This window comes from Fulvia fulva, chromosome 3 (genome assembly GCF_020509005.1).
Source record: "Fulvia fulva chromosome 3, complete sequence".
Taxonomy (NCBI): domain Eukaryota; kingdom Fungi; phylum Ascomycota; class Dothideomycetes; order Mycosphaerellales; family Mycosphaerellaceae; genus Fulvia; species Fulvia fulva.
Genome location: NC_063014.1, coordinates 6,130,818 through 6,150,991, shown reverse-complemented (window position 1 = coordinate 6,150,991; position 20,174 = coordinate 6,130,818). Strand labels below are relative to the sequence as shown.

Below are 20,174 nucleotides of genomic sequence, written 5' to 3'. Positions count from 1 at the left end.
ACCGCAAGCGAGAGAGACTATGGTGTACCTGACTAACTCCCACACTTCTCTCTACATAAGTATTACGCGGCCACGGAGCCAGGCAATCGCGACGCCATCGACGCCACCGCGTGATGGAGAGAGCGTCTCCATGCCCGCCGGAGCATGCATACCTCGAGGCTGTGCATCCTGGCACACGGTACCACTACACGTCGTTACCGACAGACGACGCGATCCGCATTCTGCTGCTGCAGCCGTCGAAAGACAACGACCCTGTCATCAGAGCCAGCATAGAACTTGCCGCGTTATCAGAGCTGCCGAGTTAACACCCATTGTCTTACAGCTGGGCGACCGACGACGGTTGCGCATGCCTATTGCAGACTCTTGAGATCGAATTTACGTCGCGCCCATCACGACGAATTTGTACGATGGACTTCGCCAGATACGGAGCACTCATGAGGTTCAGAGATTGTGGATCGATGCAGTATGCATCAACCAAGACGACCATGAGGAGCGGAGCCGGCAGGTGGCGATGATGACTGACATTTACTCGAAGGGCACATTGACCATCGCGTGGCTGGGCGAGAGTATCGAACAAGAGCACGATGCGGCTTCAAGGTCTCCCGTTCTAAGCTCGCTCTTCGCAGCAGTAGACACTCAAGACTCTTGCCGCCTTGAACCCGAGTACATTTTGCACACTCTTTCTTGCCTTCAACAAATGAGCTGCAGATCGCAGCCTTCATCCTACGGCCGTGGCTATCACTGCATTTGCGGCATTGGAAATGTACATCGCTCAAAGCGATTTGGAGTCTCCGATCAGTTCAAGGTGCTGGAAACGGATCCTGTCATAGTCAGCCGTACTCAAGAGAACTGCAGGGTATTCGGCGAATTCTTTTGTCGCCGTTATTGGAGTCGTCGATGGGTCGTGCAAGAACTGCACTCCTCCAAGCGTCTACGATTCTGCTGGGGTCTCTGCTCGTGGAATTTACGATACTCCGAAACACTCGACGGCTTCGCAATGATGCTCTTCCCAGGGTGTGAACATGTCATCACTCGACTTCTACACTACTATCCCCAAAACCCCGCAAAGCTTTCCGATGCACAAAAAGAGCTTCTCTCATCGTGCATCACTTTGTCGAAACGTGGTCGGGAAGTCCTGGCTCTGGTGGGATTCATCGCTGGTCATGGTGCCCATCATCAATTGGAAGGAGAATCGATACTGTTGCGCCTCCTTGACCAGTACTCTCTCATGGAATGCTCCGACCCTCGTGATCGGCTATACGCCTTGACGAGTATGGCACGTCGCCTCAAGTCGATCAGTCCCTACTCGCCTGACATAATTCCGGACTACAGCTTGACAATAGAAGAGGTATGCCTCTACTTTGCTCGGAGACTGGCGGACGCTGGATTCGCTCTGGCGCTGTTCCGGAATGCCAGCATGGCTTTCGAAGAACAGAAGCACGATGTAGAACCACTTCCGTCCTGGGTTCCAGACCTTCGGAAAACTTTCTACGGCCATGATAGCTACATCTATATACGGTCTTTACATGTTCTCGGTGTTAATGGGAGGACTTCGACGTCCCCCTTACATTTTTTCGGGACGGTGATGTCCTGTACCTGGACCTCGGGCTCGGTGGAGTTGAAACTTACACGGAAGACGACGGTCGACATACATTCTTGTCAGCAGCGGTCACCAGCACGCCGCGAAGCACCTTGTCGGCAACAAAAGTCACCCATCTCGGAAATTTGGCACTCTTTCCGGAGAAACCGCGTTGTCCGAATGGATTCACGCGTCTTCACCTTCTCCCAGAGACCAAGGCTCCATCAAGATACCATCAAGCCAGGCGACCTACTGTGTACAGACCAGCCGGACGTGTCGATTTTCCACTCACGACGACATCTAGTCAACGGAGAGTTCAAGGATCGATCCAGTGTCAGAAGACCTTTACTCATCGTACTGCGTAAGGTAGACGTGGAAGCCGGCCTGTATCGAACCGTCACAGTGCTCCCTGCTTCATTACGAGGCCCGCATATCATTACACTGTGGATGGGACTAGACTCTGGAAAGATGAAGCGGAAGTTCGGGAAGAGTGAGGAAATCGTCGTTGACATTGTATGAACTCATTCCAGCGCTTCGGGACTGCTTCTGGCCAAAGGCTACTGGATCAACTAACACATCGAGTGGAGGGCGAGTCAAATGCCCATGAATTGTGTGAAAGCTTGGAAAGTGACTCGAGAGAGCCACAGCTCAGTCTGGGCTCACAAGTCATCTGACAGCTCAAACAGACATTGCATATGGGTGGTGATCATCAGGTCCTGGGGTATGGACTGGAGATGGCGGCACTCGTGGTATGGCGGGTAGTTTGCCAGTCGACATCCATCCTGCTGTTGCTAGATGGATCAGTCTGGCCAACGCGCCGCAAATCTCACATGAAAGTGCCACAGATAGCATCGAAGCTGTTGCGCCATGCTCGGTAAGCACGCCACACAAGCTTCGCAATGCCTGCATGAGGTAAGCTCGATCTCGACCGAGCATCTCCATGCTTGCAGGTCCAGGGAAGCTTCTTCGATACCAGCTCTGTGTAGCTGCTGATCTGTACAACCCATGCACAACCTTATGTGCCTACCTGGCGACACGTCAGATTGAAGCATGCTCAGCTAGATCTCGAACGTCACTACATGGTCTGTCACACTTCTCTTCCTCTTTGCATCATTACCATCTGTTTCTGCTTGAGTGCGGTGTTTAGATACGCTGTCGTGTGGCAGAGTTGGATCATGGCCACCGAAGAGCAAGACTTCCCGAGTGAAGATACTACGCAAGCTAAAGAGACCTCGCCGCTCTTGAGCAAAGCGAGTGACCGTAGGACGTCGACAGATATTGCAGAATCCAGCAGGACCGAAAGTCATGGTTATGTCAAACCAGAAGAACTATCGGCCTCACAGCTCGCAGCAATACTATGCAGCACATATCTCGGCATCGTCCTCGCAGCATTGGATGGCACGATGGTCGCAACTCTCACCGCCTCGATCAGTGCTTCCTACCACTCCCTCACTCTCCTCGCCTGGCTTGCCTCATCCTACTACATCGCCAACTCCGTACTCCAGCCACTATCTGGCAAGCTCACAGACATATACGGAAGGCGGGCAGGTCTCGTGTTCTCGAACCTCTTCTTCGGCGTCGGCAACCTGATCTGTGGTCTCGCTACAAATGAGTCTTTGATCATCTTCGGGAGAGTCATCGCTGGCTTAGGAGGTGGGACATTGTCGGCTATCCCACTCTTCATCGCCAGTGACTTGGTGCCGCTTCGCAAGAGAGGAGTCTGGCAGGGCTACAACAACATCTGCTATGGCATTGGGGCAGGCCTTGGTGGTGTCTTCGGAGGCTGGATGAACGACATTCTGAATTGGCGCTGGGCATTCCTCGCTCTCGTACCGATGACGGTGATTTCGAGCATCCTGGTCGGCCGCTTCGTCAACATGCCAGAGATTGTTGTGTATACCAAGCAAGAAAAGGATGCCAAATGGAAGCGGATTGACTTCCTTGGATCGTCCACCCTAGTCATGGCAATTGTACTTCTCCTGGTCGGCCTCAATAGTGGCGGCAACACGGTCGGCTGGACACATCCAACAGTCCTCCTGACCCTGCCACTGAGTGGCGTATTTCTCGGGCTCTTTGTTTACACCGAAGTCTACATCGCCGTGGAGCCTGTCATTCCTGTCCACCTCTTCCGCAACCCAACAGTGGTAGCCGGATGTCTGACCAACTGGTTCCTGACCATGGCACAGATAGCGCTGACCTTCTACGCTCCCATCTACTTCCAGGTTCGGGGACATTCTGCCTTCGGTGCAGGCATCCGCCTTATACCATCCAGCGTTGGGGCGGCTTGTGGATCCATCCTGGTCGGTATCTTCATGCGAGCCACTGGGAAGTACTATGTCCTCAACATAATCATCCAAGCTCTCTTCCTCATCCCTATGGCGCCCACAGCACAATTCGGCTTGCACACACCGGACTGGCAACCGTTCATCTACTTCTTCTTCTCCGGCTTTGCATACGCCGGCATGCTCACGATCACCGTCACAGCTCTCATCGCTTCAGTCGAGCAGCAATACCACGCAGTCGTCACATCCGCAGCATTTGCCTTTCGTGGCACCGGCTCGACGATTGGAATCACGATTTGTTCCCTCGTGTTCCAGAACAAGCTCAGGCAAGAGCTGTGGAGTCGCTTCCAGTATGATCATGATGGGGCACGAATTGTTGAAAGAGTGCGAGATTCGTTGAAGGAGATTCGGTATCTGCCGAAGGATATGGCTGATGATGCTCGAGAATCGTACATGGAGGCCCTGACAGCTGTCTTCTGGACTATCTTTGCGCTTGCTGCGGTTGGTGCTGTGTGCAGTCTGTTTATGAGGCAGCACACGCTGCATACTGATCTGGCGAGGAGGCGGACGTGAAGTGACCATAAAGACTCACTGAGCCAAATGAACAGGCGATTTCGGAGCCATGTTCAGGCTACAAGAAATGCTGCGTTGGGCGGATATATGGTTTCGCTCCACGCCTTACAGATGCAAGAGCTTGTCAATCACGAGACGTACGGCGTTGTATAGTTGAAGTTGGTAGCATTCTCTCGGTCTCAGCCATTGAACACTTTCCGAAGCATCGAAGGCCTTTTCACCGAGCGAAGTGTCTCCCTACTCTCCGACTGGCTGCGCTCGAGCGTCGTTGCTGAGTGCTTCGTATCATCCAATGAACATCGACTAGACCGAGAGGATTGCACCGAGACAATAGACGCCATCGACGGACTCCTTTCGCCCAATGTTCCGAGGAGCTGTAAACGCAACACATCGCCAGTCTGCACCCCGATCGCAGCGAGCGTCAAGCCCTCACTCCCAGTCATCCAAAGCTCATTGGTGCTGTCATATACAACCTTGCCGTGCTTGACAATGCGATGAGGGAGGTCGTGCTTATTGGGCAGAAGTGCTTTCACGAGCTCTGTGACTTTCGTGGTATGGCAGGCGTGTACTTGGCTCTTTGTGCCCGGCCCTGTCGCAGATCCACCCAGTTGCACGAAAATGTCCATGTCAGCGCCGTTGAAACAAATGCCTTCGAGGCGAGAGAGCTTCAGACGAGGACGATTGGTAGTCGAGTAGATTGGTCGTATCCCGTGCTGTTTCAGCGTATCTGAATCCCGGAACAGCTTGTCCTTGTACGTGAGTCTCTGCTGCTTGACAGGGATTCCAGTTTTTTCGGCGACCATGTCGTGGATACGTGAGCCAGTAGTGTTCTCAGTGACATTGAATGAGTAGCATCCGTGAAAGCCCCAGAAGACCTCGATATACCCCTTGCCGTCGAAAGGATTTCTGATTGCTCGTTGCTGGGAGGCTATCTTCTGTATTCCACATTGGCGAAGAACTTCTCTCTCGTCCGCCTGGTGATCCTCAGCTCCCAGTAGTGTCGACATGTCGATGGCACTGTCCTCTCGTGGTGCGCCCGTGTCCATCATAGCCTTGGACAGTTTGTGGACAGCATTGACGACCATGTAGCCAAGCTGATCCTTGTCCACTGCTTTGCCACTCATGATGGCAGCGACTGCGGATAGCGGGACTGTCACAGTAATGTTGAAAGACATAATCAACCCTGTTGGCTGGGCCTGGCTAACCGCTGTTCTGGAGCAAACAGTTGTGCCATCAGTTCAGACGGGAGTAACAATATATCTGGACCTCACGCCTTGGAGATATGTGCTGGTCGACGTTAGTTGCCCCAGACCCGGACTTACCATTGTAACTAGCTCTGAGCCTGATTGAAACTCTGGTTCGGCAGGTCGACTACCGCGCAGACGAATGCAGAGTATGCCAAGATGAGACAGCTGTCCACAGAGACGAACGGAGAATAAGCAGTGAGCCAAACGTGATTTGACAATCGCTTTGCGCCGCTGAAGTCAATCTATGATGCTAAGTTCGAGAGCTCAATATCTGTGTGTGATCATCGATACGACTCAAAAATCTCTCATGGTATTGCAGAAATACAGCTGCACCACGGAATCATGAGCCACGTTTACCTGGAATCATATTGTCAGCAGTGCAAGAGCGAGTAAGCTGCGTTCAGCTCACCTCTTCGAGCGTAAAGACCGGAAACGCGTTGCCTTGCTCGTGGGAGTGTCCATCGTATATGACACGACCTTTGTGTATTAAACGTTGCAGGTTCGGTGGGATGCCTTCGAATCATCTTTGTCAGCGCGGCTGTCTAAATGTACTAGCAGCAGCTATGACCACTCACAATTGTAGTCGAATATTGCAGATGCCAGTTCTGCAGTCGTTGTGCTATATCTAGCAGCCACAGGTATCTGCTTTCCGCTGATAGTCTGGATATGGAAATCGAACTCGGACTCAGGAAAGAATATGCCGTCGTTGGCAGCTGTCATGTCTGGGCTAGGTAACAGTTGCCGTAGCAGGTACAGGTCTTCACCACTGGCGATGCCGTACTGTCGCTGCATTAGCAACTACCAAAGTGTTGCTTCGTAGAAATCTTACTGAGCTTAAAGTCGCATCTGGCTGGTCCAGCCTGTGGTTCCTCCAAATTAGACGTTGCTGGTCAGGAGGTATACCAGACTGATCATGTACCATATCCGCAAGCTCAGAGATAGTGGTGCTGCCGAAGACCGAGACACAGAAAGTAGTCTGCAGCCCTTCCAGATCGCTGACATTGATTGTAAAGTCCTCCTCTCCATTTTGTGGATCGTACGCTGGCAAAGACGACCAGCTGCCAGAACAAATCACAGGCGTGCTGGGAAACGTGGTCGGTGGAGACTCGGCGTAGCTGGAATCATGGTCTTGAATCGAGGGTTGTACGGAGTGTCGAAGAGACGGCGGTCTGCTCCGACAAGGTCCAGGGTAGTCTGAGTCAGATATGGTGATATCGTAAGGGAGTGCCTTCACAGCCTCAATGACACTGCTTGCGACATCTGCCAGGGCTGCCTCAAACTCTGTCCTGGCCTCCTCTAAAACAATCTCGCTCTGGTGAATGAGCGCGATTGTCTCCAGTGAGATCGTGACGGAGAGGTTGATCGACATGTTGTGTGTAGCTTGTTCAGAGAAGCACAGCACGACAGGTATATATTGCTGTGAGATCTCAGCAGGATGTTGTGGTCCGCTCTCGACGTTGTTGCTGTGCCGTTCAACGTCCCTGACCTGACGATGTTGCGACTGACCTGTCCGTTGCTCTGGACGATGCCGCTGCGTTCTGGCTGAGCTCCCAACGGCAGGCCCAGATTTTGTAAAATCAGTCTGCACCTGCTCTGCTCGTAGCAAACGATCAAGGCATACTCCCCATACCACTCAATCCATCCGCTGCCTCGTAATGCACCAATCTCCACTTTCCGTCCAACCCATACCTAAACTTGAACACTGCCACACTCGGCCTCACAACGCCCTCATATACACCAGAGATCTCGAAATCCATGAACACTCTCGCAGAGCCTTTCTGAGCATCAACAACCGTTGACATCCCGTTTGACTGGATCCATACATTCGGCTTGACAGAGCGGACGGATCGCAGATGACTAAAGTATTCATCGAGGGTCAGCTTCTGCGGTGGAACTATTACTGCGACGAAGTCTTGGCCAAAGTATTCTCGGACGTCGTAGATTGTACGATCGTTAGCACATGTGCAGAGATATTCGACGGTGTTTTCTAGGTGCTCTTTGACTTCCTTGCTGCTGCGGATGTGGTGCGGGGCTTCTGATGATGTGCTGGAGGGAGTGGTAGTGTCCGCTGTGGACGGAGTAGTATGGTGGTCCTCGCCGCTAGATGACATGGCGATGATATTAAGGCTGTCAGTCCAGTTGGGGCAAAGAGTATTGGGCAGTTGCTGGTCCAATGGTCCCGCCAAATTGGCTGTTGAAGAGGATCCAGGTTTACACGCGCTGCTCGGTCGTAGATGCTCAACGTGGCATCAAGACTTGGAAAAGGACCTGGCAACAGGTTGCCATCGTGAGATACTGAGGAACAGCCGATGTCCGTTCGATAAGATGCACATTCGAACGATGGCAAGATGTTCCAGTGAAGGTGGATTGAAGCCACAACAACAGGAGGAAAGTGCCTCGGGGCCGGGGCCGAGCCGTTTCACAACACCGAGTTCGACCCGAAGCATCAGGCTCGAAATGGACGTTAACAACGGGAGGGAGACTGAATTTAGTGTGCACACTCCATTTTCCTCTTGTACGTAATGATCGTCTAGCAAGTCCTGGCCAAGAACCCACCTACAGCATATCCTCGTTCCCTCACACAATTCCCACCCCCTCACCCACCAGAGCCACCAGAGCCACCATGCGCTTGCCGCGACAAACGACCTCCTTGCAATCTATTGTCTAAGCCTGAGTACAGAATCCCATGGAGAAAGCCGCCCGTCGCCCGATGAAAGTTGTCGCGCAACCGCTTACAACGGGGTGGTGGCGTCGAGGGTGAGGCTGGTGATGATCAACTGGATCTGGTTGATCAAGTTGTTGACCGTGCTGAGAGCGGTACCGGTGAGGATGCTGGCCTGGACCTGTAGGTAGCAAAGGTTAGCATCGCAGGTCGAGAATGGAGAGACAGGACTATCTCGAAGGGTAGTGATGGACTTACTTGAAGGCGGTCGATGAGGGCGTTGAGACGGGCGAGAACGACGGCGGCATCAGCTTGACGCTTGCTGACGGTTGGCAGGGCATCGGTGATTTCTCCAATAGCATCGGTGGCGGTGCCAATGGCAGAGTTGACAGCGTCAGAAACAGCGCCGATGGTCTCAGTGGTCAGGCCGATCAAGGAGTCGATCACGTCCTCGAGAGTGATGACGATGGCACCAATGCCGTTGATGCCACCGCTGATCTGGCGGGCTGAGTTGTGTTAGCTTGTGTTCCTGTCTGGAAGCTGTAGAGTTGAGAGTGTAGGTACCCTGAACAGCGTTACCGAAGGTTGCTGGAGTAGCAAGGCCTTGAACGGCAGAGGCACCGAGAAGGGCGAGGGAGACTGCTGCGAACTTCATGTTTGCGGTTGTAGTGGTGGTTCGAAGAACGAGTTGTGGTGTGGAAGTTGTTGATGGTCTTGGAAATGCTGCAGGAGTTGCTGGATGCTTTCTTCAATCTCGTGGTCATTCTTGAGTCCTCATATATGTCTCCCCGTCGACACGATCGAGCGATCTGGCGTACAAAACTTCCCTCTCCTCGCTGCCGCCTTGAACATCATCGTCGCCAAGCACTTCTTCGCAAAGCACGTTGCTTTCCTGGTGGAGAACACGGGACGATAGATGAAGTCGTGGAGAGGCCAGGCATCGTACGGCGATTGAGGGTGTGTTGAAGGTAGAAGTGGCCCAATCCGGACGTTGCACCAACATGCGGCTCTCAGCTTTGGCTGTAGAAAAGAAATCCGGGGTTTACTAGGGAAGAGCACGTGTTCGCACGGGGCGAAGTCTTGTGTAACATAAGTGATCCCCATCTCGGAGATCACCGCAAATCAGTGGATACCGTGAGAATGACCTTGCTGTTCATCCCGCTGTGGACCTGGTCGGCGGGCTCTGATCCCACAGCGGCGGATGATGCCAGATCCCAGAGAACGCCCGCATAGTGTGTAACCGTACGTGCACAAAATGATGAAGCCGAGCTGGGCTTCGGGAATCTCCTCTAGCGTGGGCGCTCATGTGTTGAGTGCTCTCGGCGTTGTATACCACTGCATGCTGTGGAGCAGCTCGGAAAAGCACAACGGCCAATGTGTACGGAAGGACTCATCCACGCCGTTTGTCAGGAAGTGCCCATCGATGCAGTAGAGGCAGCTAGGCGTTGCTGGAGGTGTAGGAGACGCCCAATCCGCACGCATAGTCTCTAGTGAATAGACTAGGTCCAGGTATGTGCGTTGTCCGACAGCAAGCGCCGTGCGGACCAACAAATATCGAGGCCCGTTGCATGATCGCGCGAAGACCACAAGTCTGAGCATCTCCCTGCCTCATGGAGCATCGCACATCAAGCCTCACGGCCCACAAGACGGGCAGTAGACCGGCTAAGATCGTCGGTGCCAAAGTGGTCATACAACTCCCTGGCGATATCGGTGCTCTTCGCTATGAGGCATTTTCACTAGCTCGTCGTCCAGGACGCCTTCCGACAACAATTATGCATCATGGTAAGCTTCTGAGCAAGGTACGGCCCGATGTTGTGGAGCATTGCATCCCATTCCGCGGCACGGCTTCCCCGAGCGAGTGTGCTGCTGTTGGTTTCATGTCTGTATGGGCGTTACACGTGCGGCCATCCTTCCTGACTCATGTTGCATATCTGTCCACGGGGCCTTCCACGCCTATTCCGAGCTTGCTAGTAGTCGGTCTCCACAGTGTCGAGCCAGTGAAGCGCAGTCGCTCGGAAGAGGCAGGTGGTACAGCACGTAGCCTCAGGAGCTGAGTGAAGTCGATCAACACCGTGACCAGGCTCCATGGCGTAAGATTCTCCTCGACATGCGTGGACAGGATGCGTGCATTGATGCTGAGATAGTCAATCCCACTTCCTTCAGTGCCGCCAGAAAGCCAGTCCTCGTGATCCACAGAGGCCTGCACGTTGTCGACTACTAGCCAATGATGCTGAACAACTATGGACCCCAACCCCCGACGAACTGCTGAGTCCAGAAGGCGTAGACCGGATGAATCCCGTCTCCATGGACGGTCGAGCGGTTGCCCGCCTTGGTAGCAAACGCATGGTCCATGTCCCATCGTAGGAAGAGGTACTCCTCGAAGCCAATATCCGTAACACCGAGACACTGCTCTCGATAAACTAGACGCTGCGAGTCTATCAGCATCTTTCGAAACACCGACATTGCCCTTCCATATCCATGCGCGCGAAGACCCGCACAGGGGGTTGATCTGAACAATCTTTGTAAAGCTCTTTTATACACTCTACCCTGACCATTACGCCTTTGCCGCCACCTTCTGCTGCCTTTGCGCAATCGGCGCAGCAGGCAACAAACTCCGTACCTTCTTCAACAATCTTTCCCCATCCTTCTCCAAATACGTTCCATTCAGCATCACATTCCTCGCCACATCATTCAACGTCCTATTCTTGAACTTATCTCCACCCAACCAATCCTTTCGATCGTATCGTCCCGCTACAAGCTTTTTGACCAAAGATCCTCTCGTGGAGCCCATCATCTCATCGAAACGATCTTGATTAGGTTCCGCTGAGGGGGAGGCAGGGTAGTTGATGGAGGCGATGCGGTTACGCATGGTACCGATGAAGGCGCGGGTATTGCTGCCGGCGATGGTGTAGGTGCGGGAGCCGGTGACGAGGTCTTTCTTGAGGCGGGTGGTGGAGAGGGTATGGTTCAGGTGAGAGGCGGCAGGCTCGAACTTCGCGGGAGCGGCATCAGTAGTGCCTCCATCTTCCCTCCCAGACCTCTCAATCCACTCCTGATGATGCGCGCCCTCAGCATTACTTCCGCCGAGTACACTCGCCCCTCCCTCCGCTGGCTCTTCCACCTGTCCAGATCCCCTAGCACCTCTAGCTTCCATCGTCGTATCCTGCGGCGCATCTCTTCTATCTTCATATCTCACAGGTCGTCCGACGCCTTGTGCATTGGGTCCTTCTCGTCCTGCGGATACGTTATCGCCCATTCTCGGGCTGTCCGCAGCCAAATCATCAGGAGTCTCGAGGAAGCCGGCGCTCTTCGTTGGGGCTTGAGGTGGCGCGTGGTATGCTCCTGTGACGCTGCCTGGGCCTGTAGCGTCGCCTGAGGGAGGAGGTCCTTTCTGTAGCATCGAGACTTCGTTGGAGATTCGGGCGGAGCGTTCTCTGCGGGAGGGGGGTTGTTTGGGTGGGTTTAATGCTGTGCGTTGTCAGGAAACAGTTTTGGCTTTGATTCAATGACAGTCTTACAATCAGGTGGTGCAGCCTGCTCAGCGATAGCAGGACTGCTGCTGCCATCTCCAGATCGTGATGCATTGCCTGTGCGTTGTCGCATCGAGGCGTGGAAGCAGCGAGCGCATTGTCCGCTTTGCAACCCTTGAGCTCGCACCAGCTGTCGCTCCGAAGAGCTCAGCGATGATATGGCGCGTTTCGAGAACATTGTCATGTACAATGGCGCAAGGCAAGCGTTGAGACGATGGAGGTGCTTTGGAGTTGTTCGGGCAGATCGACCTGCGATTGGCTCGCTAACCTGAGCACAGACACTAATAGAGCTGCAGTACAATGTGCCTTACATGCAGTTCTATGGAGCATCTTCTACAACCAATTTATCCATCATCAGTCAACATTCGTATTCGACGCCGTAGCATCCTCCGACACAGCGAACACATCCGCCCTCAGCCAAGCCAGTACCTCCTCCCACGGTGCCTTCCTGCACCAAAAATTGATCAGCGTCGTACACTTGTCAATAGCATCAGTGCACCCATCCATCTCCTCGAACCTGCTAATATCCGAGCAGTCATGATCTTCCAGTCCCTCCTCAGCTCCAAAGTCGTACTTCGTATGTTCTTCCGAGTTCTGGCCACGAAATGAATGAAAGTTTTCGACTTCACCAAATCGCTTGGGAGGTCCGTCATCTTTGACAGGCCGATGGCAATGTCCCCGAGCGTATGAATCCTGGATAACGTGCATACAGCTGCCGAGTGCTCTGCAATCGTGCTTGACATTCACGTAAGCGTGGTCGGCGGTGAGGAAGCTGTGTATTGTGCAATGGTGATTCGGTATCGTGGCGGCGTCGAAGAGATCCCGAAGTGGGAAGATGGAATCGCCATCATCTCGCGTCAATTCGACATTGCGAAGTGTCGTCTGCACAGATATCTCCCCGATGGCGAGTTTGTACATGACCTCGATCCAGTTGAGGATCTTCCTCTTGGTCTCTTCTGGCAACTCTCCTGGCTCATCTGCCATGCTGTGTAGGAACTGTAGATCTCCAAAGTGCGACCTTGCGATGATGTTCTTGTGTCCAAACCAGCCGTTCTTGGTACAGTCAACGTCAAAGACATGTCCATCGCTGAACTTCACGAACCAATCTTTGCCTAACCCTCGGCTGAAGTTATCACTCTTGGGTGCGAATAGGCCTTCGTCGTTGAATAGCATACATGCTGGGTCATCGTTCCAGACGATACCTCGGAGGAATTCTAGATTATCGTAATCATATTCTTGAATCGCTTTGTTGTATGTCGTCTTTCGGTCCAGCTTGTAATCCGATGCGATGAGGGCTGCGAGGGTCAGCGTTTCGTGGACTGGTGGATGCTTCCATGGTCCAAAGCCGCCACCGATGAACATTGTGTTGTTGATGAAGTGAGCAGACAATGCGATCAAGTTTTGTCGTGGCGGAACCAAGACGGAAAGCTTCGTTGGACTCAAGCCGAGACTCGGCCGACAGGATGATGGTCTAGTCGATGTGAGTCGAGCATTCTGATTGAAGTTGTGTCTAGAAAAGCTTCGGGTCGTGGCATGGCTGGCAAAAGATTGGCTGGTCCAAGTCGAAGACTTTCCACATGATTCGATGAACTTCTCGGTCGAGACAGATCTGAGGTGATGTCGCTATAGGGTCACAACAAATCATGGGCACCATCATGGCGGCACGGAGTCTGAAAGTGGCTCATAGGGTCCTATCTGCGGCAGCGTGTTGAGCTCCGTAGTTGATGAGGTCCCGTCTTGAGACTGACCGATATCATTCGGCTTGAGCTTGACAACCCTATAGATCGCTGGCAGCAATCTCTCCTCGATGGTCTGGTCCTGGCAATACCTCGATAGCAGTCCCAGAGAAACTCGAATAGAACGGAGAACCAGATTGTGACCGCAATGACTTGGCCCAAGGTCCACTTGCTGAAATCCTCCAGTCGGTAGCCCTCGCCAGGGTGCAGAGTCTGGATGTATTGGTAGAACAGCATGCAATTCAGAGCGAACAGTGCAAGCTCGGCAGCGTAGATGGTGACACGTGCGACGCGAGGTGATAGCAGCTGCGAAAGCCAAGACGTCCAGCGAGAGCCATTCGAACGAGAAACTCCAGGAGAGATAGTGTCCTGCAGAAGACCGAAGATGTTTTGCCTATCGCTGGCCGCATGGGCGGTATCGTGAAACATGGTAAGGCCTGCGTACGCCGTAGGAATGCTTGTCAGTATGCTCCAAGGCAGTCTGTGCAATGACTGCATGGCCGATCCACCTTGTCGTGCTTGCTGCGTAGCTCGCGAGCCATGCGCTGGGAATATCCGCACGTGTTCGAGTAGCATGCAGATGTGAATGAAGACACAAAAGAACAGAATCCCTATACTAGTCAGCTCGGCGAATGGGTTCGTGATGGTCCGTTCTAGAGGATAGCAGAAGGCGATAGGTTTCACATTCGCACACTCTCGTGGACCGCCACCCAACTTGATATCGGGAAGACCGCCTCGATTGAGCTTGCTGCGAGCAAGACCCCATATGGCAGGGCTAGCGCAATCGGACATGTTGTGATGGCGACAGTGTAGGAGTCCTTCTTCCCTGCTAGCCTCAAGACCAGCAGGCAAAGCACGATGGGAAGAGTGCCTGCAAACGCTAGATTCATGAAGATGTCAGTGTTGTTCAGGAGTGCATTCGTGGCCCCAGGAGAGTCTGGAGTTTCTCCACTGGAATCGTCGGCGAGCTTCGAGGGATCATGCAATGCTATCAAAGCTGCAACTTCGACTGCGGATATGAAAAAGACCTGCGCCTTCTGGAATTCTGCAAGTAGCTTGATAAACGATGCGTAATAGCGGCTGTCGATCAATCTCTGCTGGAAGTCCCGAGCGGCTTTGCTGTGATCTACAGATCTCTTGCGGATCCTGTAGAAGGTCCGGGCTGTCATGTGAGCCCAGTCGTTCAGACAATGCCAGATGAGGCATATTGCGAGGACAGCCGAGACCTGCGAGACGTATGACACCAACATGCCGATGCCTCCAAGATCGAGGTTGATGCCCAAATCTCTTGGTGCATCGAGGCACATTTGTACGTTGAAGTCCATCGTGAGATCGAAGGTGTCGCGAAGCATGGACGTGTTAGAATAGAACCGGGCTGTGGCGCGGTAGTCAGAGAGTGGTGGTTCGCAGCCCTTGATCTTTCCGGAAGGCTGGTCTTCGCAGAAGGAGTCGATACTTTTTTGATGCCAGGCCAGGAGTTCAACAACTCTGCGTCGAAATTCCTCGTGATGCCGAAGTCGTGGGCTGTTTTGATGGCATCCTCCGATAGGTTGTTCCGGCTCCATATCTGTGCGGTTGCCGGGTAGGCAATGCAGTTGCGCAAGGTTGAGAATGATCGCCCGGAATCGCTCCACAGCTTCTCTGGATCTTGACAAGCGCGTGTGCAGTTCAAGCCGGTATCATACCTGCACCCATCTTTGTAGAGTGTGAGCGACTTGCAGGGATACCAAATGTCCGACCAGTAGTAAGACGTCGATGAGCACACAACGCCATTGTTGCAGTCGTTATCAGCTCGGCTGTTGGTCCAGAAAAGAATGCCAAGTGCATACTTCAGTGACTTCGATATGAACAAGCAGGGCTCCCGAGATGGTATTGGACAAGCTGGAGAGCGAGAACAGCTGCATCTCACCGGTTCATGCTGTGTAACCACAAGTGGTGCTCGTGACGATCTGTAGGTGATTAGCAAGCATGATGGGGGCCAAAAGACTCGTTGGCCTTCTGAGACCAGCCTCGATTCTGAGCGAGTCAGTGTCAGTAGTATGGCATGGTATATTGGTAGTGCGACACGTTCATGCTGCTGTCGGGGCTGCAGTGCGAGAAGTGCTCAAGCTGTGGCTTTTCTTGCCTGTGAAACTATCCACCATCCCAGACAGAGCAAGTCGTATCTCGAATGCAGCACAAGGAGAGTTCGCTCCATGATCGTCGACTCATGGCGATGTACATGTATGCCATTGACGATGATGATGTTGTTCGCGGGAAGGAGAAACGCGTCGAGACGTGAGGCAAGATAGGGCTCTCGGCTAGTTCTAGTGGCTCGGTTAGAACCCTGCTCGCAGATAACCCTAGCGCCACCTCGATTTTCTTCTCCGGCAAAAGTTCGAGATCTGTGTTGCGGTCTGCTCTTCGCCCACCACACACCTTCCCCCCGTCCTCACACAACAGCAGACAAGATGAAGACGACGTGGAAGGATATCGCGCCGGTGCCGACATCGCAGGAGTTCCTCGACATTGTCCTCTCCCGCACACAACGCCGCCTGCCCACCCAGATTCGCGCCGGCTTCAAAATCAGTCGTATCCGAGCCTTCTACATTCGCAAAGTCAAGTACACCTCAGAGACATTTGCCGAGAAGTTGTCAGCTATCCTCGACGGCTTCCCCCGATTGGCAGACATTCACCCGTTCCACAAGGATCTGCTCAACACCCTCTACGATGCCGACCATTTCAGAATTGCGCTGGGTCAGCTCAACACTGCCAAGGGCTTGATCGAGACGGTAGCAAGAGATTACGTGCGACTGCTCAAGTACGGACAGAGCTTGTTCCAGTGCAAGCAGCTCAAGAGGGCGGCATTGGGTCGCATGGCCACAATCTGCAAGAGACTGAAAGATCCGCTGGTGTATCTTGAGCAGGTGAGGCAACATTTGGGTCGTCTGCCTGGTATTGATCCGAACACAAGATCGCTCCTGATCTGCGGTTACCCTAACGTCGGCAAGTCGAGTTTCTTGAAGAACATCTCCCGCGCAGATGTGGACGTGCAGCCCTATGCTTTCACCACCAAGTCCCTGTTTGTGGGCCACTTTGACTACAAGATGCTTCGTTTCCAGGCCATCGACACGCCCGGAATTCTGGACCACCCACTTGAAGAGATGAACACGATCGAAATGCAGAGTATCACAGCCATCGCACACTTGAGGAGTGCCATCATGTACTTCATGGATCTCAGTGAGCAGTGTGGCTACAGTGTTTCTGCTCAGATGGACTTGTTCGAGAGCATCAAGCCACTCTTCGCCAACAAGCTTGTGTTTATCGTAGTGAACAAGATCGATGTGATGAGACCTGAAGATCTGGATGCGGAGTCGAAGGAGAGATTGGAGAAGTTGTCGAAGAGCGCAAACGTCGAGCTTCTGCAATTGAGCTGCACAACCACAGAAGGTCTCATTGGTGTGCGAAACGCAGTATGCGATCGCCTTCTGGCAGAGCGCAACGCACAGAAGCTGCAGGCTGGCACGAACGCTTCCGGAGAGGTCACAGGACGACTCGGCGATGTCTTGCGCAGGATTCACGTTGCGCAGCCACTCGGCGGCGTCACTCCATGGACACCTGAGCTACCGGAGGGCATCAAGAACAGGATCAAGTACGACAAGGACGACCCGAACCGACCCAAGCTTATGCGCGACATCGAGGAGGAGAATGGTGGTGCCGGTGTGTTCAACGTCAACCTCAAAGACAACTACCTTCTCGAGAACGACGAATGGAAGTACGACAAGATCCCCGAAGTTGTCGACGGCAAGAACGTGTACGACTTCATCGACCCAGATATCGAGGAGAAGCTGAAGGCTTTGGAAGAGGAGGAGGAGCAAAAGGAGGCAGAAGGATACTACGACGACGAGGACGAAGAGCTGGAAGATGCGGAAGAGGCAGACATTGCATACAAAGCCGAGCTCATCCGCGAGAAGCGCCAGCTCATCAGAAATGAGAACCAGATGCGCAAATCGCTCAAGAACAGAGCCGTCATACCCCGATCGAAGAAAGCAGTCGAACTCGAGAAGATGGAGAAGTCCCTCCAGAACGCTGGCTACGACACTTCCGCGATTGCGACCCGCGTTGAGGAGGCTCGTTCGAAATCACGACCACGTGGCAGGAGTCAAGCGCCCACTGAGGACGCCGACGCGATGGATGTGGACGCTACACCAAAGGAGCGCATGTCGAGAAGCATGTCCGTGCTGAGACAACGCAGCCAGAGCAAGAACAGGCGCGACGACGGTGTGACGGATGAGCTTGCGAGGACAAAGGCGGAGAGGATGCAGAAGCTGGGACAGAAGAAGATGAACAGAATGGCGAGACAGGGTGAGGCTGATAGGCATACTACTGCGGCTAAGTCGAAGTGGCTGTTGGCTGGTAAGAGAGGTATGGGAAGCACGAGGAGCAGGTAGAATGCTCGTTACATCTTGGTGTTTGTGGGATGCATGGTGTTCAGGCGTTGGTGGCGAAATCAATGCGCTTTTCATTGTAGCTGTAATGATCGCAGCACTGATGATGAGTTGCGTCAAAGAGCTAGACGTAGATGTAGAGTCTACACTGCTGCTGGAGCAGCTCCCTTAACCATGCCTTATCGAAGGCAACACTCATTCTCCCTTTCCCCACCATTCTCGCCTTGAAATTCACTCCCCAGCCCACCCTCGCCAAACATCCTCACACACCTGTACCCCAGTAGCGAGGACGAAGCCGTAATAAAACACAACCAAAGCATCCCAAGAGTCGCCGGGTTGACAGATGGCTACCGGCCAGCTGATCAGGGCACTGACAGCCATCAACACCATAGAGCTCCGTCACTTGGATAACTATCGTTGCACATTGACTGATACGGGGAAATTGGCCTGAGCATGCGGCTAGGGAGGATGTCTGCCAAGCCAGTTCCGGGGTGCTCTACACATGTGATGCCAAGACCGACATCACAAACAACACCACTGCCAGAACGTGACTGAACATGCTGTTGAGGGTTCGAGAAGGTGCGAGGAGAGTAGGTATCTCGTGATCAGCACTCGTTGTCCTGCCGCATCACTCCATTCGCTCCTGCCAGATCAAGGTGCATGTGAAGTTGAGCATGGTGAATGTGATCTCGATATTGTGCCAGTGGTAGTGGTGGTGCTGATACTCGGACATCAGCATGCACATGCACATAACCTGCAGCGCATCGCAAATACTACCGCAAGCATCCCCGCGCCGCAAAACCCCTCCAACTCGCGACCCTACCACGCCTCCACCCCGCCGCACGTTCAAGCCACCAACGCCATTACCAATGACGTACCCCTCCCCAGCCCTCACAACGGACCTACACATACAATTAAAATCCAGGCTTATTCATCAGCAGCCATCTAATCCAATCGCATCAACGGAGTGGTACCACAATTGGCCTTTGACAAAGTCAATTGTCCCTGCAAGTCCAGCGATCACTTGATCCCGCCCTAGTCATTCAAACCGTTTCTCTTCGGAGTTTCATGAGCTTAGACGAAAGCACCTTCAGTGTATCAGAATCATTGCCTTGCCGTTGCGCTGTGAGAGGAATTTGGGTGTTGTGAGGTGGGTGAATCTTGGAGACAAGATTGTGACCTTGAAATGGGCTCCCTTGGGAGCTCACTTTTTGCACTTTTGGAGGTACTGGGTTCGAGCGCGGGTGTGGAATGTCTTTTTGCTCGTGATGGTGAGGAGTGATGGCAGACCCTCTTCTTGCTTGCGCTAGCTTGGTTCTGACTTGAACAGCGTTTTGATCATAGTCATCTCGATTTTCCGCAACTTATCGAGCTCAGCCTCCGTAGCCTTCTCCATTTGCTTGCATCCCATTCCACCCCTTTGGAAGCCCTGTGAGACGTCGGCAGCACTGGCGAGCCCAAAGCGCACATAGATCCTTCCATTGTTCGGTCCCATCACGCCGAACAATATCTCGAGCTTCGGCGCGTTGGTCTTCAAAGACATCAGAACTTCGTAGACGCTCCGCCAGCTTCCAAAGAAAGTGGTCCAACGTAGGGTTCGGAGTGGTGGTAGTGTTCCCAGATGCACAACCGCCTCTGATAGCTGATGGAGCTTGGCTTGGCGTTCGGCAACGACCTTCAGTCTTGCGGCGATGTCGTCCTTGTACGTGGTCCCAATGCTCATAGGACCCGACTGATGAGGATTCGGCGGCAGGTCATGATGATGGCAAATGTGTTCGGGGCTTGAGTAGTCGGCGGATCAGACGGAGCGCTTAGATCGAGGTGTATCAAGGGATCCTCTCGACGAAGGACATCTTCGTAGATGCGATTTCGAAGTTCTGATGGGATATGGAAGAGCAGGCAGCGGTTTTGTGGTAGGGCAAGTGTTGGTGAATCTGCAACTTGCAGCTGTTCCAGGCGTGCGGCAATGCCATCAGCAGCTGACTCTTCTTGATGCCCAACAGACATCACGGGCTTTCGACCAGATCAATGTACGATGGCGATGTAAAGGGATCCATGAAAGCATTGGAGGGGAAGTGGTGATGTTGCAGCTGAGTCATCCTTCAAAGCTTCATCCTTCGTGGAACCTTCTTCATCAC

The 20,174-nt window shown here is 53.2% G+C and overlaps 12 protein-coding genes across 12 annotated transcripts; 3 read left to right on the top strand and 9 right to left on the bottom strand.

Moving 5' to 3' along the window:
- Positions 1 to 113: 113 nt before the first annotated feature.
- Positions 114 to 515, top strand: CLAFUR5_08770 (uncharacterized protein; the record flags this gene model as incomplete). Its single annotated transcript, XM_047907918.1, has 2 exons — positions 114 to 283; positions 323 to 515. The coding sequence occupies 2 exons, from the start codon at positions 114 to 116 to the stop codon at positions 513 to 515; spliced, it is 363 nt and encodes a 120-aa protein (XP_047759459.1).
- Positions 516 to 2,754: 2,239 nt separating this feature from the next.
- Positions 2,755 to 4,434, top strand: CLAFUR5_08769 (Multidrug resistance protein; the record flags this gene model as incomplete). Its single annotated transcript, XM_047907917.1, has 1 exon — positions 2,755 to 4,434. The coding sequence occupies one exon, from the start codon at positions 2,755 to 2,757 to the stop codon at positions 4,432 to 4,434; it is 1,680 nt and encodes a 559-aa protein (XP_047759965.1).
- A 179-nt stretch (positions 4,435 to 4,613) lies between these two features.
- CLAFUR5_20265 (uncharacterized protein) lies at positions 4,614 to 5,558 on the bottom strand (the record flags this gene model as incomplete). Its single annotated transcript, XM_059463101.1, has 1 exon — positions 4,614 to 5,558. The coding sequence occupies one exon, from the start codon at positions 5,556 to 5,558 to the stop codon at positions 4,614 to 4,616; it is 945 nt and encodes a 314-aa protein (XP_059318946.1).
- Positions 5,559 to 5,975: 417 nt separating this feature from the next.
- Positions 5,976 to 7,050, bottom strand: CLAFUR5_08768 (Polyubiquitin; the record flags this gene model as incomplete). The annotated part of the gene is made up of 4 exons (XM_047907916.1): positions 5,976 to 6,038; positions 6,091 to 6,194; positions 6,257 to 6,461; positions 6,511 to 7,050. 4 exons carry the CDS (start codon positions 7,048 to 7,050, stop codon positions 5,976 to 5,978), a joined length of 912 nt encoding a protein of 303 aa, XP_047759966.1.
- Positions 7,051 to 7,291: 241 nt separating this feature from the next.
- Positions 7,292 to 7,792, bottom strand: CLAFUR5_08767 (uncharacterized protein; the record flags this gene model as incomplete). The annotated part of the gene is made up of 1 exon (XM_047907915.1): positions 7,292 to 7,792. The coding sequence occupies one exon, from the start codon at positions 7,790 to 7,792 to the stop codon at positions 7,292 to 7,294; it is 501 nt and encodes a 166-aa protein (XP_047759967.1).
- A 621-nt stretch (positions 7,793 to 8,413) lies between these two features.
- CLAFUR5_08766 (uncharacterized protein) lies at positions 8,414 to 8,998 on the bottom strand (the record flags this gene model as incomplete). Its single annotated transcript, XM_047907914.1, has 3 exons — positions 8,414 to 8,524; positions 8,602 to 8,849; positions 8,908 to 8,998. 3 exons carry the CDS (start codon positions 8,996 to 8,998, stop codon positions 8,414 to 8,416), a joined length of 450 nt encoding a protein of 149 aa, XP_047759968.1.
- A 1,263-nt stretch (positions 8,999 to 10,261) lies between these two features.
- On the bottom strand, positions 10,262 to 10,806 carry CLAFUR5_08765 (uncharacterized protein; the record flags this gene model as incomplete). The annotated part of the gene is made up of 2 exons (XM_047907913.1): positions 10,262 to 10,560; positions 10,596 to 10,806. The coding sequence occupies 2 exons, from the start codon at positions 10,804 to 10,806 to the stop codon at positions 10,262 to 10,264; spliced, it is 510 nt and encodes a 169-aa protein (XP_047759969.1).
- Positions 10,807 to 10,897: 91 nt separating this feature from the next.
- Positions 10,898 to 12,057, bottom strand: CLAFUR5_08764 (uncharacterized protein; the record flags this gene model as incomplete). The annotated part of the gene is made up of 2 exons (XM_047907912.1): positions 10,898 to 11,811; positions 11,862 to 12,057. The coding sequence occupies 2 exons, from the start codon at positions 12,055 to 12,057 to the stop codon at positions 10,898 to 10,900; spliced, it is 1,110 nt and encodes a 369-aa protein (XP_047759970.1).
- Positions 12,058 to 12,227: 170 nt separating this feature from the next.
- On the bottom strand, positions 12,228 to 13,235 carry CLAFUR5_08763 (uncharacterized protein; the record flags this gene model as incomplete). The annotated part of the gene is made up of 1 exon (XM_047907911.1): positions 12,228 to 13,235. The coding sequence occupies one exon, from the start codon at positions 13,233 to 13,235 to the stop codon at positions 12,228 to 12,230; it is 1,008 nt and encodes a 335-aa protein (XP_047759971.1).
- A 1,054-nt stretch (positions 13,236 to 14,289) lies between these two features.
- On the bottom strand, positions 14,290 to 15,174 carry CLAFUR5_08762 (uncharacterized protein; the record flags this gene model as incomplete). The annotated part of the gene is made up of 1 exon (XM_047907910.1): positions 14,290 to 15,174. One exon carries the CDS (start codon positions 15,172 to 15,174, stop codon positions 14,290 to 14,292), a length of 885 nt encoding a protein of 294 aa, XP_047759972.1.
- Positions 15,175 to 16,059: 885 nt separating this feature from the next.
- CLAFUR5_08761 (Nucleolar GTP-binding protein 1) lies at positions 16,060 to 18,039 on the top strand (the record flags this gene model as incomplete). Its single annotated transcript, XM_047907909.1, has 1 exon — positions 16,060 to 18,039. The coding sequence occupies one exon, from the start codon at positions 16,060 to 16,062 to the stop codon at positions 18,037 to 18,039; it is 1,980 nt and encodes a 659-aa protein (XP_047759973.1).
- A 1,303-nt stretch (positions 18,040 to 19,342) lies between these two features.
- CLAFUR5_08760 (uncharacterized protein) lies at positions 19,343 to 19,759 on the bottom strand (the record flags this gene model as incomplete). Its single annotated transcript, XM_047907908.1, has 1 exon — positions 19,343 to 19,759. The coding sequence occupies one exon, from the start codon at positions 19,757 to 19,759 to the stop codon at positions 19,343 to 19,345; it is 417 nt and encodes a 138-aa protein (XP_047759974.1).
- Between the last annotated feature and the right edge of the window lie 415 nt (positions 19,760 to 20,174).